Source organism: Oryctolagus cuniculus, chromosome 3, assembly GCF_051225735.1.
Source record: "Oryctolagus cuniculus isolate XC-2025 breed Fujian yellow rabbit chromosome 3, ASM5122573v1, whole genome shotgun sequence".
NCBI lineage: Eukaryota > Metazoa > Chordata > Mammalia > Lagomorpha > Leporidae > Oryctolagus > Oryctolagus cuniculus.
This window is the reverse complement of record NC_142869.1, coordinates 77,878,712-77,895,000: the sequence shown is the minus strand read 5'-3', so window position 1 is coordinate 77,895,000 and position 16,289 is coordinate 77,878,712. Positions and strand designations below refer to the sequence as shown.

Genomic DNA, 16,289 nt, shown 5'->3' with positions numbered 1-16,289 from the left:
TTTCCCTGCTTTCAGTCTAATTGTCTTTGACAATTGCAGTGCCTGGTGCTACACTGCTTGTGTTGTATTTAAAAACAGGGGAAAGAGGAGAGACTTGTTCATTAAAGATGCAGTATCCCTGGTTCACACAAATGCATCTGGCAGGTTCAAAATCGAATGTCAACCAAAGGTCTCAGCAGAGTGTGAGCTTCAGTTAGTTCTCGTGTTGGTTAGTCACAAGTACAGCTGGTTGTGAATTCTGAAATCCTAATAGCTCCATGTTTGCTAATGTGCTTCATATAAAAATCAGCAGGTGTTTCAACAACTGAAGGCTTTACTTTCCAAAAGAAGAAAACATGTTAAAACACTTTAAAGTGTTCAAGTGTACCTCTGCACGTATGAAGAAAGGATGTAACCAGTTGCTTCTGAATAATATAAAATAGATGTTTGTTTTAAAGTTCAAATAGGTGGTAGTGAAAACAGCACACACACACATACACACACAAACACACACACTAATTATATTTATATATATATATATATATATATTAGATCTTTACTTTAGTGGCCTCGATAGTTCAACAAACGGTGTCCCTTTCACTTTGCAAACTACATATTCAATGATCATGATACCCAATTTTTGCTAAGAAATATGAGAATGCGAATATAGAAGTGTCTTTCTGCTTGGAGTTGGATATATTTTCAGAGAAAAAAAAATTAAATGCCTCTAAAACATACTTTCCAACCCCCAAATATGTTTAAATTTACAAAGACCTATTGTAAGAATTAATTTGGATTTGTTTTTTGACATACTCCTCTGAAAACTGCATAGCCAAGTACTATGCAACCCATGTAAATTGACCCTGCTATTTTACATAGCATAGCCTCTGGATAGCTTTTATCACTTGCCCAGATGGTGTTTGGCCTATGTATTGTAGTGGAATGGTTTATTTTCTCCTTGATAGGTTTCAAATGCACAAGAAAACATTATACCCGTCTATCTGCATTTGAGTAGAATACAAACTGACTAATAGATAAACATTCTGTGTGAAAGTAAATAGCCTTAAAGTATACTGCCTTCACATTCCATTGATCAGCTCAGTCAGCAAAGTTTTCCATATTGTCACTAAAGTTCTAAATATTTTGGAAAGAAGCATGGCAGAGTGTGGAGTATTTCCATTTGTGTCACATACAAGGTCATTATGAATTACCTCTTGGATTTCTATTGATCTTTCTACTGAAGTAGTTTCCTTCACTTCCTTTCCATCCCTGTAGGAAATGTTATTGCAGTTGTGAGGAAGGGAATTAGGGGCATTTAAGTGGACTGGCTCAATCTCCTGGCCAGACAGCAAGGGATTTGGACTGGCTCATTATCTTACCTTCATTAGTAGCCTTCTCCAAATTTTTAGCAGTCAAAAAGAGGCCAGGAGGATGAAGCCCGATTACTCAGTTGTACTATCACTGATGGTACCCCCAGCTCCAAAATGGATGGTCAGAAAAGAGCTCATTATTAGATTGGTCTATTGAAGAGCTCAAGATGCTGCCGCCATGCAGAATCAAAGAATCATAGGAGAGCACTGCACTCTTACTCAAAGGTCAGCCTCATCTCTTCCAACACATCTTCATTTCTTCAACTTGCCCCATTTCCTAAGGGATCAAATCCTATAATTTGTGAGGCTAAAGGGAAAAATCACACACGACTCCAGCTTCTTCTAAATACATAGATTTTTGAATTTTTAAGTTACTTAAAGCTAAAAGCCAATGTGCATGACTTCAATTAATTTTCCACTTCATAAATGAGTGTAAAACACAATAGTGCAGTCATATATTTGGTATTAAGTCTCACTAGCCACAAAAAAATGTGGGTCAATACTGGATTTTCCAAAGTTGTCTAAATAAGACTGAGTTTGTCAAAACTTGCCAGATGCTTTCAAGTGAACACAGCATGTTGGCGGAAATGAAATGCAATGTCTGAAAGAAAATAGGTCAGCACGGTGCAAAAGTAAACTTGTCAGAGAGATCAATATGGACCTACAAGTTAATGGGGATATTAGAATTTCCTTACGACAGGGATGCACAGGGTAGACCCAGAACATGATTGTAGTGTTGAAAAGCAGAGGACATACTTAGGTATTTGTTTTTTGTATCCTTAATGAAAGGCACCACTTTTTAAAATGGAGTATTTTATATATAAGCACAGTTTTAATTGACAGAACATCATAGTAAATTAAATTCTGGTTCACTTGCTCAGTTTTTAGCAACACAAAAAATAAAAAGGGGGAGTGATGATCAAGTATCATACAATTTCAGAAAGATCACAAAGTCCCTCGCTAGCTTTTCCTGTGAAGCATTTCAGAGAGTTTGACACTGTGGATAAGAGCAGTAAAAATTTTCAAAGAAAAAAAAAATAACAGAAAGACCTTTCTTGGGGCTTCTCATTGCATTTATTTAAATCTTTTTAAAAAATGTACATTACTTATTGAATACATAAAATGCCAGTGCTTTGCCACAGTTTTGTTACTGCATCTCTAAACTAAAAAAGGAGCAGGGTCGGGGTGGAGGGTGGGCAGAAACAGGACATACATTCAATAAGCCAGGCTGTTCTGCTTATGCATGGCCAGTGGCTTTGGGGAGCTACAGCCTGCATAGTGACTGTTCAGAGGCGTTGCCTAACATCAGCCAGCTATCAATGAGAAGTTGCACATAAAGCATTAAAAGGTATAAAGAACAGCTGCATGGGGAACAGGAGAGAAATGGGAAATTAAGAAAAATGCCACAAATGCCAAGAGAGGGGTGCGCTGGGCTGAAGGGGAAGTCGGCAAAAGACTGTTGCTTTTGGAAACCAGATTTAATGGGGAAAGGGAAAGATGGGGGCAACCCAAGCAACGTATTTGGCAAGCTATATTGCAGGATGTGTGTGTGTGTGTGTGTGTGTCCACTTCCAATTTTCTACTTCACTTTCTGAGAGAAATGTAACAAAACTGAGGTAGAAATAAACACGGGAGCACTGCAGCCCAGATTTCAAAACGAGAAGCAAAACTGTACTGACAAGAGTGGACTCGCAGAGGGGAGGAAACACAGAGGTTCTTTGTGGATCTATAGCAGTTGGCTGGTTGGTTGGTTGGTTTCCGCTTTGATTTATTTGTGTGTTTGTTTTGGTTGCTATCCTCTGCATTCTATCAAACAGCACGGCAAGCCTGTAAGCTAGTTTAGTGAATAGAATGACACCATTCCCAGCAGTTTTGAGAGAACTTGCAAACCACCACCACCACCATCATCGCCTACGCAGTCAAGGGCAGTTCTAGTTTTCAGGTACTGTGACTTTTCAGGGTCCCCAAGAGGCCTTGTGGCTGACTGTCCCAGACACTAACACAAACTGAATAAGTAGCTTTCCGTTAACCAGTGTAGCTTTTAAGAACATCTTCACTTAATTATCAAGGAGCAATGTACTAAGAACTCTTGCAGTTATTGACATGAAGAATTATTCTGCTCTGGTTAATTTCCCATCCTTCGTAAAAGAACTATTCTTTTTTTTTTCTCAATCCCTCCATTTCTACTTTAAATTGTAAATATTCAGCTGTATCACACTTCAGTATTTCTCTGGATACATTCAAAGTAATTTTTCTTGCTATCTTCCAATTGTTGAGGTAAACATACATTTTAATATAAAGTAACACCGAAGCCTATCCCATTACTCTCAGAAGTACATAGTGCTTTCAACACATTCCTTTGAGGTACTGTACAAATCACAATCACTTTCCTGAGTTTTTGCAGACAAGAACATTAAAAGAAATGAACTGCAGAAATTAAGGTCCAGATTACCGTTACCCTGTTTTACCTGTTCTTAGCTTAATACTGCAGAACAGACAGGATTGAGGAATACTGTTGCTCTTAAAATGGCAAAAATCTGGTTTTCTGTCATAACACAACCGTTCATCTCTTTAGTCCAATAATGTTTGAAGTTAAAGCTCTTTATATTAGCACATGCCACCAATGTAATTGTGAGGCAAACAAAAAATAAAGCACCACTCCAGGCACTTGACAGCAACTAAATCTCGAGAACAGCAGAATGGAATCAACACACGAGGTTCATGTCCTTCTGAAATCAACACACTTGCACCTTGCTCCTTGGTGAGTGTTGTCTAGCTTGAACCGAACTGAGCATCCGCATGTAATTTCTGTCATCTGGGGTTTTTCAAATCAGAAGCTCTTATGTGATGCACATTTCCTCCAAATCTACCCTGACGCTAAAGATGCAACTTAATTGTCATCTTCCCCCGAACCCTTTGCAATTTAAACACTACTGGAAAGGGCCTCTATTCCCTATGTAGTGGGTTTTATGTGTGTGTGCCAACATTCACCACATTTTTTTTTTTTTTGTCAAAGGAGTTATCACTGACTGCAACCAAACATTTTGTTCCATTCAACATACATATCAAGCTCTTTTTGAGATATGCTAGGCTGAATCTTGCAGAAAGCATTTTCAAAGTCTTGATACGTAACGGGCCTCAGCTGGCTGGGCATAATGGCTGAGAGGTCTGTGGCTGGCATGGCATGGAGGGGGCCCACCGCTGCTTCCTGACACAAATGAGCCACGTCTAGTCCAGAAAAGCCTTCTGTGCGCTGGACGAGCAGTGCAAACTCCTTGTCATTGAGACAGTAATTGTGCTGTGAGAGCAGTTGTACTATTATCTGGTGCCTCGCTGTGCTGTCAGGAAGTGGGATTAAAAGTCGTTTCATGAAGTACCTCCGAAGGGATTCATCTATTTCTTCTGGTTTACTGGTGGCACAAATGACTACGATTTGGTCCTCAGCTGAAGTTAGTACAGTGTCCAGCTGCATCAGAAATTCGGTTCGCATCCGACTGACTGGACTATGCTCCTCACTCACTTGGGAGGAGAGAAGCATGTCAATGTCACTAACGAAAATCACGGAGGGCTGGCGACACCTGGCCACGAGGAAAGAGGCATGGATCATTTTCTCGGCTTCTCCTAACCACTTGGCGACTAGTCCAGAACCAGCAATTTTGAAAAACGTGGCCCCCAGCTGACTAGCTATGCATCTGCCCAGTAACGTTTTGCCTGTCCCCCGAGGTCCAAATAAAAGGATGCTCCGAGGTAAGGCCGTCAGTCCACTGAATGCATCTGACCTCAGCACTGGCCATAAAACCTCCTCCTTAATGACAGCCTTCACCAGGTCGAGGCCGGCAATGTCATTCCAGTCTACTGGAGGTCCTTGGGTGATGATCTCATTGGTTACCAGGTCAATGAGGTGCGTGTCAGTGTTCTTCAGTTGCTCGTCCACAGAGTGGTTGGATGAGGTAGCTGCACGGAGTCCAGGGCCTTGCATTGGGTGAGAGAGGAGCTGCCTGTGCTCGTCCCCATGCTCACTCATGACTGGCGATGTGTACTTCCCAAAGGATTCACTGGATCTTGATCCCAATGAATTTTTAGCAGTACTGTAGGAAGGAGGGGTCAGAGCCCTACTGGACTGGCTGCTGAATTTCCTTTGCTGTTCAGAGGACATTAGCTGCTTTGTTGGCTTAAATGCTAAGGATGATGTTTCAGCACTTCTGTCAAAGCCATTCCCCCGATTTGTGTTTGCAATGCTGTTGTCGGGCATTCTGTACATAGGACTCTGTGTAGATCTCTGTTGGCCATAGCTGTAATTTCCATAACTGGAGTCCATATCTCCTTGCCCTGCCATGTAGAAAGCTTTCCTTTTGAGAGAACTTGCCGAACTGTTTGTCAGAGCCGAGGGTGCAATGGGTGTCAAACCATGGCCCTGGTAGGTGTAGCCAGGAACGGTGGTGGGGGGCAGGGGGGTGGGAGCAGGAATTCCTGAAGGCAGGTACGCTGAAGGGGGTGGCGGTGCACCCCCAGGGCTGTACCCAGACCCCACGGCAGTCTGAGGAGGATAGCTAGCAGAGGGATAGCTGTAACTGGAGAGGTTAGAAGTCCCATTGTAGCCTGGGACCAGAGCTGGTGGTGGAGGAGGTGGTGGCGGTGGCTGCAGGAGCCCAGAGCTATGCAAAGGAGATGGATGAGGTGAAGGAAGTGCAGGTGCTGGCTGGCTACTATAACTAGAATGCAAATATGATCCGTTGTATCCTGGGGCATATTCCTGAGATGGGAGCCCTGCATGAAGACTAGGTACAGTGTGGCTTCCACAGGTACTACTTGAATAACTAGGTTCTGCCAGGTTGCTGGCCACCCCAGGAGAGCTCCCTATACTTGCAGAGACATCTGCTGGAGGGAGGGCTGAACTGACTCCAGCTTTGCTGGCAGCGATGACATCTGGGACACAGTTCATAGGATAAACAGCTTCTGAATTCAAGGAAGGCTGCCAGGGTTCGCTTTCAGTTTTCCGACCATTCACGAGTCCTGATGGTGCATCTGAATAGTTGCTGAGTACAGGTCGGTCCACAGGACCTTCCAAAATGCCAGAATACTTCTCTGCATACTTTTTTAGTAGGTTGGATGCAGTCAGAGCAGATATGTCATCATTCGCCCAGGCGTACTGATAGGTGCGCTGCAAATGACCTCTGTAGGCTTCAACTTTGTGGGCAGGGGACCGCGTGGTCGAGGTGATGTCAAAGTGCTGTTCTGGCCACTGGGCATGCTCGGGCGTCCACTGCATCTTCAAGCCTAAGGATTTTGGGGGGAGGGGGGAGGGAAAGTTAATTTACTCAGAGATTCACCAGAACTCTTAAAGCTCTCTCCCACAACTTCTTTTGTTACCTAATCCATTAATGATATCTATATTATAAAGGACTGCTACAGTTTAGAATATGTATTCTGATTTCTATAATATATATTCTTTATATGATGGACTAAATTTCAGCTCTGAGTACAAAGTAAACTGAAGTTTAAGTAAATTATCCCTATGGAAGACTGGATTTTTTTTCATTTTTAAGTTACATGCAAATATGTTTCTTTCAGCACCAGCAAGTTACCTGCTGTACACACACATGCACATATATATGTACACACACATTCCTGTCAAACTGGACTTCAATCACAGGTTTTTAGAATATGCGTGAATTTTAAATATCTCACATGTGATGGCATTAGCATGTACAATATCTAGCTATTCTGTCTTCTCCCATCACAGTTTCTGTTTTCTATTTTAACCAATATAGAAATGAGACACAGCTGACAGATCACATCTAGGATACCTCTCTTATTTGGTACTGAACACCTAGTTAGCACAGTATAATGCTCCCTGCGCAGAACAATATGACACAGACATAGCAGGTCATTCCATAATCCAACTCTCATCTAAAGTGGTCCACGACAGTTTCAAATCTGCTTCGTGGAGTGCAGCAAAGCAATCTCCCAGGCAGCGCTCCATCGCTTTCATCGCACAAAGCCTACAACTCGGTATGAATTACAACTGGCTCCTTTCTGCCTCTCAGTTCTGTTGTTGAGTCTCTGAAAAAAAAAAACAAGCATCACTTGTCTGTGGGCCTTCTAGCGTTCTTCGCTGACAATCCCCCCTCCCCAAAGAGCCTCCAGGGTACAGAGGGAGAGAGACAGAGGCTGAGAAAGGAGGAAACAGAGGTGCAAGGGAAGAGGAGCCTGGAGACAGCATCTGGATTCTAACTCTGCATTTCTACATGAAAAGTGCACCCAGAGAAAGAGACTGTATGAGTACTTCTATCATGTGCTACATTAGCAGTTGAAGCAAGGCGACCATGTAGCAAACTACACAACAAATATTCTTTCATTTAAGGGAAAACATTAAGCAGGTAGAATCAGAGAATCATTTGAATTTTAAATGTAAAGGAGCCCATAGAAATGGTCTTATTTCGCAGATTAAGGAACCAGGGCTTGAAAAAACTTAGAATGTACCCTTGAGGTCTCATAGTTAGTTACAGAAGAGGACTGGAATCCTGCCCTCCTATTTCCCAGTGCTGGCTCATCCCATTCTAATCTCAGCTTCGTTCAAATACTTGCTCCTGTGGTACAGCTATATTAAGCAGGCTGCCTTAATCTCTTTTGTATTACCCAAAGTGAATTTTGCAAACTGTCTTGTGCCCTCTGGCAGAGATTCCTTGATAAGGAGGAGGCCTGGTCTAAATGAAGCATCTGTGGTACCAGCTCCCTTCTGAATTAACCTAGCCTATTTTGACAGCTTCTACCCCTTTCTGCTTTTCTCCCCCAGCCCCTGTCGCTCTTCACTGCCTCACTTTGGCTTCTGACATGGCCAGCGTAGACTCAGTGAGCTAAACTGAACACAACACACAGTTTGGTAACAGAATGGCATGTTGATTCCCTTCTGACTCCCTCTTCCTTGTTTGCAAAACCACTGCACCAGACACTGGAAGTTAATTAGCAGGATGATGCTGTGCTAATTGTGTTAATTTACAAGGTTTTAGTCAAAGAGAATCATGCCAGGGCTGGCACTGCTGTCATGCTTCCGACTTAATGATTAAGAAATACTGAAAACAAGGTGGGAAGGATTGCAGTAATTACACAATAAATGAATAAAGCAACAGGATTCATTTGCAAATATATTTTACTGCAGTTGAACTCATTTGCATTTGGATTTTTAAAAAGGATCCATGTAGATATTCATTTGCAAATCACCAACACCATTAAATTAAGTCTGAATGCTGCAGAGGGTAACTTAATCAACTTCCACATGTGTGTAGATTTTAGGAAAAACATTGAAGACCTCACTTCTCGTGTGTGTGCACCGGATTCTTCATTTTTCCTTTACACAGCACAAGTCTTCAATATTTCTGATTTAAAAACTTTCTATGTTTTGAAATAATCTAATCAAATTGAAAAATATTGTAAATGTTCACAAAGTACAGCTTGCATCATTTCACTGAGATAAACTCTGGGAGTGACTTCTAGGAAGAACTAAAATGAAATCCTTAATTGTTTCTGCTTTCTCAATCATTACTTTTTAAGGGGGAGGAAAACACACCGCAAAATGGGTGAAATGACTGAAACCACACTTAAAGGGGAAAAGATGCAATTTTAATGAAGCAGCATTTCAGGAATCATACTTTCATTAAATTCAACTGGAAATTATTAAGAGCAAATCACCAGGAACCAATCGCAAGTAATCAGTATCTAAATTCTTCTAGTGTCATGGGATTTACTTCAAGCCTTATAAAAGGAGAGAATATTAATGTGACTGTAATGTAGAACTGTCTAAAAGACCTACAAATTCATTAATCCTGTAAATTATTTCCAGGGAATTTCTATTAGGATTTTTTTTCTTTAAAAGGTATCAAAATAGAGAATAGAGAAAATAAACACATATGCTATGAGTTGAAATTTGATTAGGCAGCTAAAGGAGGAACATGTGAATAAATGTCTTGAAGCAAAGACTAAGAAAATAACTTGGAAGTCATAGGCAATGGATTTTTCACAACATGCATTCTCACACACACAAGTTAAAGGAATTTATCACAACATGCACGCATACACACACACAACTTAAAAGATATGGCTTCCTTTCAGTTAGCTGAACCGAGCCACTGTTGGCATAAGTTAACAAACACAATTAAAAAAGCCCCTTCAACAAAAACCAAACTACTTTGATTTTTTTTAAAGTGGGAGGTGGGTACCCTCCATCTGCACAAGCTTAAATAACATTTTTTGTAAACTGTTCACTTATAAGGAAAATGTAAAATAATTTCAATAAGCTATAATCACTGTGAAAGACAGAAATATACAGTTTAAATAAAACAGACTGCCTGCTTTCTCAGGGAATTTCTGCATAGTTTAACTCTAGCAAAGCTAATTAAATTTTGTGAGATTTTGATTTCGTCTGAAATTAGGCAAAGATCCTATCTATCAAAATTATTTGTTTGGAACAGTTACTGGATACACCAGTGCCTTTTGATTCTCATGCTATCTTTGGATGTGCTTACCAAAATATTTGAAAGTTTTTTTAAATTGATGCATAGTAACTAACAAAAACCTTAGCAGGGCTGCAAAAAGCAAGATTGGGTTTTGATTAACCTTAAGGCAACAGAATTGTTCACATGCTGTGAAACATGAGAATGTATCCAGTGCTTTGAAATCATCAAGGTTATTTGTCAGTAGAAGTTGACAGTTAATGATAAACTCTGAATATGAGTAGGAGCTGAAGAAGCCAGTGCTGAAGAGACCACTAGCCTTGGGAGCATTAGACACCTTTGCATTGGTCTCATACTGACTGCAGCAATACCAAACTTGTTTTGTTGTTGTCATTGCTGTTCTGTTTATGAGTGGTACTATTTTTGATGTGAAACTGGAGGAAAACACAAATTTTCCTTGAACAGGAGAAGCATGCCCTGATTGCATTGCTGTCATGTGTAAATGCAGTAAACTCACGTCACTTAAATGAGATGGGTTTTAAAAACAGCTTTTATATGCTTCCCTTCACAACAGGAAGAGATAAATCCTAGAGATCATACTATTTAACATTATTAGAACAATAATCCCCAACTGCTATGTGGCAATAGCCTAATAGATTCAGTACAATTCAGAAAATGTAAGAAAAAGAGTTCTTACAGAAAACTGAAGGATTGTTCCAAAATATCACTTTTTATTTTTGGAAGGATCAGAAAATTCTTAACACAGGTGGCACATTTCACAATGTGATGTTTATAAAATATGCAACTTAATAGAAAATTGCTTTTGAGATATTTTAACATACATGTCACATGAGGATGCCCGCTACTGCAGTACAATGACGGAGTGTTGTTTCACTGTTATAGAATGAATTTATGCACGTATAAGTGAACAAGTCTATTTTTCCATATAACTGGGTGCCTCGGATAACATCTGACATTCTCATCATTGCTGACCCTTTTATGACTTGGGTTTAATTACTTCACAGTTACACCCTTGTCACTCTCCTTCTTTCATGTTGCTTACTTAACTAGTTTTGGAACTAAACAACGGTAGCATACTCTGAAGTTCTGCCACAGCTTCAAAGTTTTAAAGAAACCATTCTACAGAAAAAAATAAAATGGAGGGTATAAAAATAACCTTCAGAATGGAAGGAAACTGGAAATAAAAGACTAGGTCTTCTAGAATCTATTTTTAGCCCATATTCCTGGAAATATTAGAGGCGCTTACTCCCCCACCTTCACCACATGTATGCTATGCAACAGCTCATCAGGCCCAAAAAACCTCTTTTCTGTAATGTTCCCATGGGGTAATTCTGGCTGCTAGGGACTCTGCCCTCATTTGTAGGTTTTCTCCGACTTCCTCAGGGCAGGGACCTGAGGCAAACACCTGCAGGCATGGCAGGGTTTGCTTGCTCCAGGATGTCTGCATAGCACTCTCAGAAGTCTGCGCTACTGTGTCTCTGAAATTTTCTTTATTTTTAAAAATGTAATACAATAGTTAGCAAGATTCATTCTAGAAAAATAACCACTGCTAGACCAAATACAGCAAAATAATTAAAATGGTTTCCCATCTCCTCTGCCTAATAATGCAGCAAAATCACCGTCTCTTAGGTCAGGAGTGGCAGAACTAACACGCGGAGCATTCACAATTTCAAGCAGAGAGCAGCAAAGTCAATGGCTAAAACTGCAGGTTTATGCAAGAAACAGCCTTTTGAGGGAGGGACTCCAAACCTCCTGGTACTGAAACCTGTCTTTGGAATATCTGCCCATCTTTATTCTGTAAGGGAAGTGACAATCAACTGAAATGTTTCAGCAGATGAAGCAGCATTGTCCTTTTGTCTATTCTATGCATCCTCATAAACAAGAGGGCGACACAGCACATCTAGTATTACTTGCACTAACCCATTGGGTCTGGAAGCTTTCTCAGTCCACTTCCTGATAATACCTTGCCTTAGAATATGACATCCGATCTAAAAGAAACAATAGGAGAAAAAGTGAAGGGAGGAAGCACTGAAATAATCTGTTTAATCTATCTAATTTGGTTCCATCTTTAGAGCCAAAACTGCAAGTCCTTTATGAGTTGAATGTGAGAGAGGGATTGCCGTACTTACCTGCTCAATAAATTGAGGGCCCACTCAGTGCAAAGCATTGTAGATCAATGCTAACTACCTGAACCAAGGAAGTCTTGTCTTTTCTCTCTCTCTCTCTCTTTTTTTTTTTTTAACGTGGTGATGAAACCTTTTCAGCTTTCTATCTCCTTCATAATTTTACTTCCTAATTCTCTCAAATTAAAGTCCTTGGTTTTAGAGATTAATGGAATTTTGAAATGACCTATTCCGATCTAGAAAGACTCACTGTCATTTTGGTATTTCACTTTCTATGGTGTCCTGTGCATTTGGATATTTTATACACCATGGTATTTTATGGAGTCATTAATAGACTGCTGGGGTAGAAAGGGGCTGTAGAGGCATAAATACATTCTAGGATTCTGTTTGAAGAGTAAAATGCCAGGTTTGAGAAAGTGACCACTGACACTGCTTTGTCATCACTTACTTATTATAATCTTGGTTAAGATGCTTACACCCATCATGCTCACTTTTTCCATCTACAAAATGTGGAAAATAATGTATCATTAACTTTATAGTACTGCTCTTAAAGTTTACCTAAAGTCATAATATTTTGTGAAAGTATTAAGCATTCTCCAACTGTGAGATGTTATATCTTACCATTTTGAAAAAGAAGTGCACCGAACACGAAACAAAACAACAATGGCTATGCAGAGAAAAGTAAACCACTCCCAGAATTTATAAATCAGCTTTTCTTCAACTTGAGACTGAAAAGGAAATTCTCCAGTGGGAATATAGTTTATAAGAGAGGTTTAGGGGCCGGCGCTCTGGCATAGTGGGTAAAGCCTCCACCTGCAGTGCCAGCATCTCATATGGGCACCAGTTCAAGCCCAGCTGCTCCATTTCCAATCCAGCTCTCTGCTATGGCCTGGGAAAGCAGTAGAAGATGGCCTAAATCCATGGGCCCCTGCACCCACATAGAGACCCGGAGAAGCTCCTGGCTCCTGGCTTTGGATTAGGGCAGCTTTGGCCCTTGCGGCCATTTGGGGAGTGAACCAGTGGATGGAAGACCTCTCTCTCTGTCTCTACCTCTCTCTCTCTCTGCCTCTCCTCCTCTCTCTCTGTGTAACTCTGACTTTCAAATAAATAAATGGATAAATCTTAAAAAAAGGTATAAAAGTTCTTTCATAGCAAAATACAGAGCATGATCTTCTTAATCAAAAGTTGTCCAAGATTCAAAATGTTTCTGTAGTATTTCATTTATTCTTTTTTAATAAAATGATTTTATTTATTTTATTTGAGAGTTAGAGTTACAGACAGTGAAAGGGAGAGACAGAGAGAAAGGTCTTCCTTCTGTTGGTTCACTCTCCAAATGGCCGCAACAACCAGAGCTGTGCTGATCTGAAGCCAGGAGCCAGGAGCTTCTTCCAGGTCTCCCATGTGGGTGCAGGGGCCCAAGGACTTTGGCCATCTTCTACTGCTTTCCCAGGCCATAGTAGAGAGCTGGACTGGAAGTGGAGCAGCCAGGACTAGAACTGGTGCCCATATGGGATGCTGGCACCGCAGGCGGAAGATTAACCTACTGTGCCACTGCGCTGGCTCCTTCGTTTATTATTATTGTTATCTGTGATTCAACATTTTAAAGACCAGAACTAGGAAGTGGAATACTTTTAGGTTAAAAATAAATTGAGAATGATCTCAAAACTTGCATTCTCAAAATAGGATATTCTAATCATGTAACTTAATACTGTCAAATGATTTTTCTTTTTTAAGTCACATTTTCATACGTCAAGACACATTTTGTGGCAAATTCTCTGCCCACCCTATTTTACCTTATTTGCATAAAGCAGTCCTTTTTACCAATCATGAAGGCATTTTCGGCTCAATGATCCTTACTAAGTACAGTTCAGATCCCTCACCCTGCCACAGAGAACTGCAACCTGAGGACCTGAGGGCAGCAGAGAGCCTCCAGCTGTGTGTTGTTTGGCCAGGGTCTTAAAAACCAGTCAACTTTATTAAAAAAATTCCTATTTTTCAGACAAGCTAAAAGATTTTGCAACACTTCATTCTTGCCTGGCAACAGTTGGCTGATGTTCCAAGGACCAACTCCCTCTTTGGACACAGCATACATTTGCTGCTTTGTCATGGTGTTCCCACTCTCTATTACAACATCAGGTACTTTTGTTCTATCAGGTCACAGAGGCATTTGAATTGATGATTTCACTCTGAAGCTTCAGGCTACAATTTTTTCATTTAATTGCATTTTCTTGAAAACTGGCGAGTCTATTGCTCTACAACTTCAAATGTAGTCAGTTTCAGGAGAAAGATTTTCCAAGTACCACTTTTTAATAATCAGAGCACCGGTAAAATACCTAAGTTTTTTTGTTGATTCAAATGATGAACAATGGTGTCTTTTAAGAAACTGGTCCCAGACAGCTGCTATTTCAGTCTGCCACTTTGCTCTTAAATAGCCTGCTATCTTTTCATGCTATTTGCCATACAACCATCTCCACCACTGCTAATCTGTTCCTATGAATATGCTAGAGATTCTAATACCACAAACCAAAGCTTCATTTATTAGTAAGGTATCTCCTGTTTGTCAATTACATGAGCTTTAGTACAACTTGTCTGAGAGCCTGGCAAAGCTACTTCAAAGTTCTTATTATTATTTCCGAGAGAAAGCTGTTGAGTAGACCATTTGAGGGTAAGTGACAGATCTTGGCCTATGTGCCATAAAGTTAGCCTTATTATGAGCCTGTGTTCAGGAACCAATGTGGTGGTGCAGTGGGTTAAGCCATCACCTGCAATGCTGGCATTCTATGAGCACCAGTTTGAGTCCTGGCTGCTCCACTTCTGGTCCAGCTCCATGCTAATGTGTCTGGGAAAGCTGCTGAAGATGGCCCAAAGACTTGGGCCCCCACCATGGCAGAACGAACCAGCAGATGGATGATCTCTCTCTGCCTTTCCTGCTTTCTCTATAACTCTGCCTTTCAAAGAAGTAAATAAATCTTAAGAACAAAAGAGCCTGTGTTCAATGTTATGGGCACCATTGTATGATACCCTGACCTTAAAATTAAACTTGTGGGTAGCTTATGGTCTGAATCAGGTTCCTTAACATATATTACATCTTACTAATAGAAAGAAAATACTTACCACAACATGACCAAATGTGAAGAGGACAATTTTGCCAATATTTCATACTGAGCATGAAACTTGGTGTGCATAGGCCTGACTAGTTATTATTTTTAATATTCAAGACCTATATAAGAAGATGGCTTGCATTTGTGAGGATGAATGCATAAGCAGCTATGCAAAAGAAATTACACTGATGAAAGGAATATTACTTTTAAACCACTGAGATTATATTCAATATGTGATCGGGATCAGATCGCTTAAAGCAATCCAAGAAACCATCACCATAATTCAAATAAGTACTTTTTTTCCCACTGGGGACTTTACAATTTCTAATACTTAAATCAAAGTATACAAGTGAACATATAATCATGCCCATACACAAATATATATAGTTTAAAATGATAGATTTACATTTTTTCTTGGGAGGGTATATTTTTAAAATTTCTTATAAACATTTTTAAATAATCTAAAATCAACTGAAAATCAGGGTCCAAGACTCCTACTATGAGTAATTCAAAAGAATGCTTGTCCGTGCCCCTTTTCATACATGCAGGTTAAAATACACAACTCACTCATACTCTGCATCTTAGTATTTAGTGTCAGGTGTCATCAACCATTGCTAGGAAAAGGTGTCTGAGGTGAGAGGCATGGCTGCCCCATACTGAAGTAAATGTTGATTTGTTATTGCTACCTTTGTGAATTTTAGACAATTTATAACCAGTTTACAGACTGCTTCCTAGTTAACCTTTAAAGCTGCTACTTTACGGCCTTTCATTTCTCATGCTGTCTATTCCTGTTTCCATATATGGTTTTCAATCCATTAAGACTCTCCACTCCCCCCAAGTCTTTTTTGTCATACAAAGATCATCAGGACATACCACAAATGTCCATGGGGACTGCCAGGGCTAATGAATATGTATGTTCTACGTCACAACAGAGCACTCTACTCGTTCTGCAGGATCAACCCTCTTATGTGTGTAAATAACAGGTGAGCAACAGCATGCAGGGATAAATGGGGTTAACACAACCTGAGAGCCTCATGCTGGATTCATAGTATCCGGCTGTATGATTGATTCAGAAAAACAAATTCAAATGCCAAAGGATTGTGCAGTTCCTAAGGGGTTTCGATCTTTATTTTTAAAAGGCTTTACAGAGATAAAAATTAGCATCATTTCCAAACTCTGAGATTATTCCAGTTGATGGTCAAGATACTATTTTTTCCACAAAAATATATTTGCACTTTTAATTAA

At 40.2% G+C, this 16,289-nt stretch overlaps 1 protein-coding gene and 1 long non-coding RNA gene across 4 annotated transcripts in view; one reads left to right on the top strand and one right to left on the bottom strand.

The window, feature by feature from the left end:
• The window catches only part of FIGN (fidgetin, microtubule severing factor), a 136,787-nt gene that overhangs the window by 2,480 nt on the left and 118,018 nt on the right, over positions 1–16,289 (bottom strand). For all 3 annotated transcript variants that reach the window (XM_008258675.5, XM_002712229.6, XM_008258678.5), the window contains one exon: positions 1–6,626. This exon is cut by the window's left edge and continues 2,480 nt beyond it. In XM_008258675.5, coding sequence (XP_008256897.1) covers positions 4,372–6,618 — 2,247 coding nt within the window. In that variant the 5' untranslated portion in view covers positions 6,619–6,626 and the 3' untranslated portion in view covers positions 1–4,371. The remainder of the gene's footprint in view (positions 6,627–16,289) is intronic.
• LOC149127396 (uncharacterized) overlaps positions 1–16,289 on the top strand; it is a 548,503-nt gene that overhangs the window by 466,825 nt on the left and 65,389 nt on the right. The gene's annotated exons all lie outside the window — the stretch shown is intronic.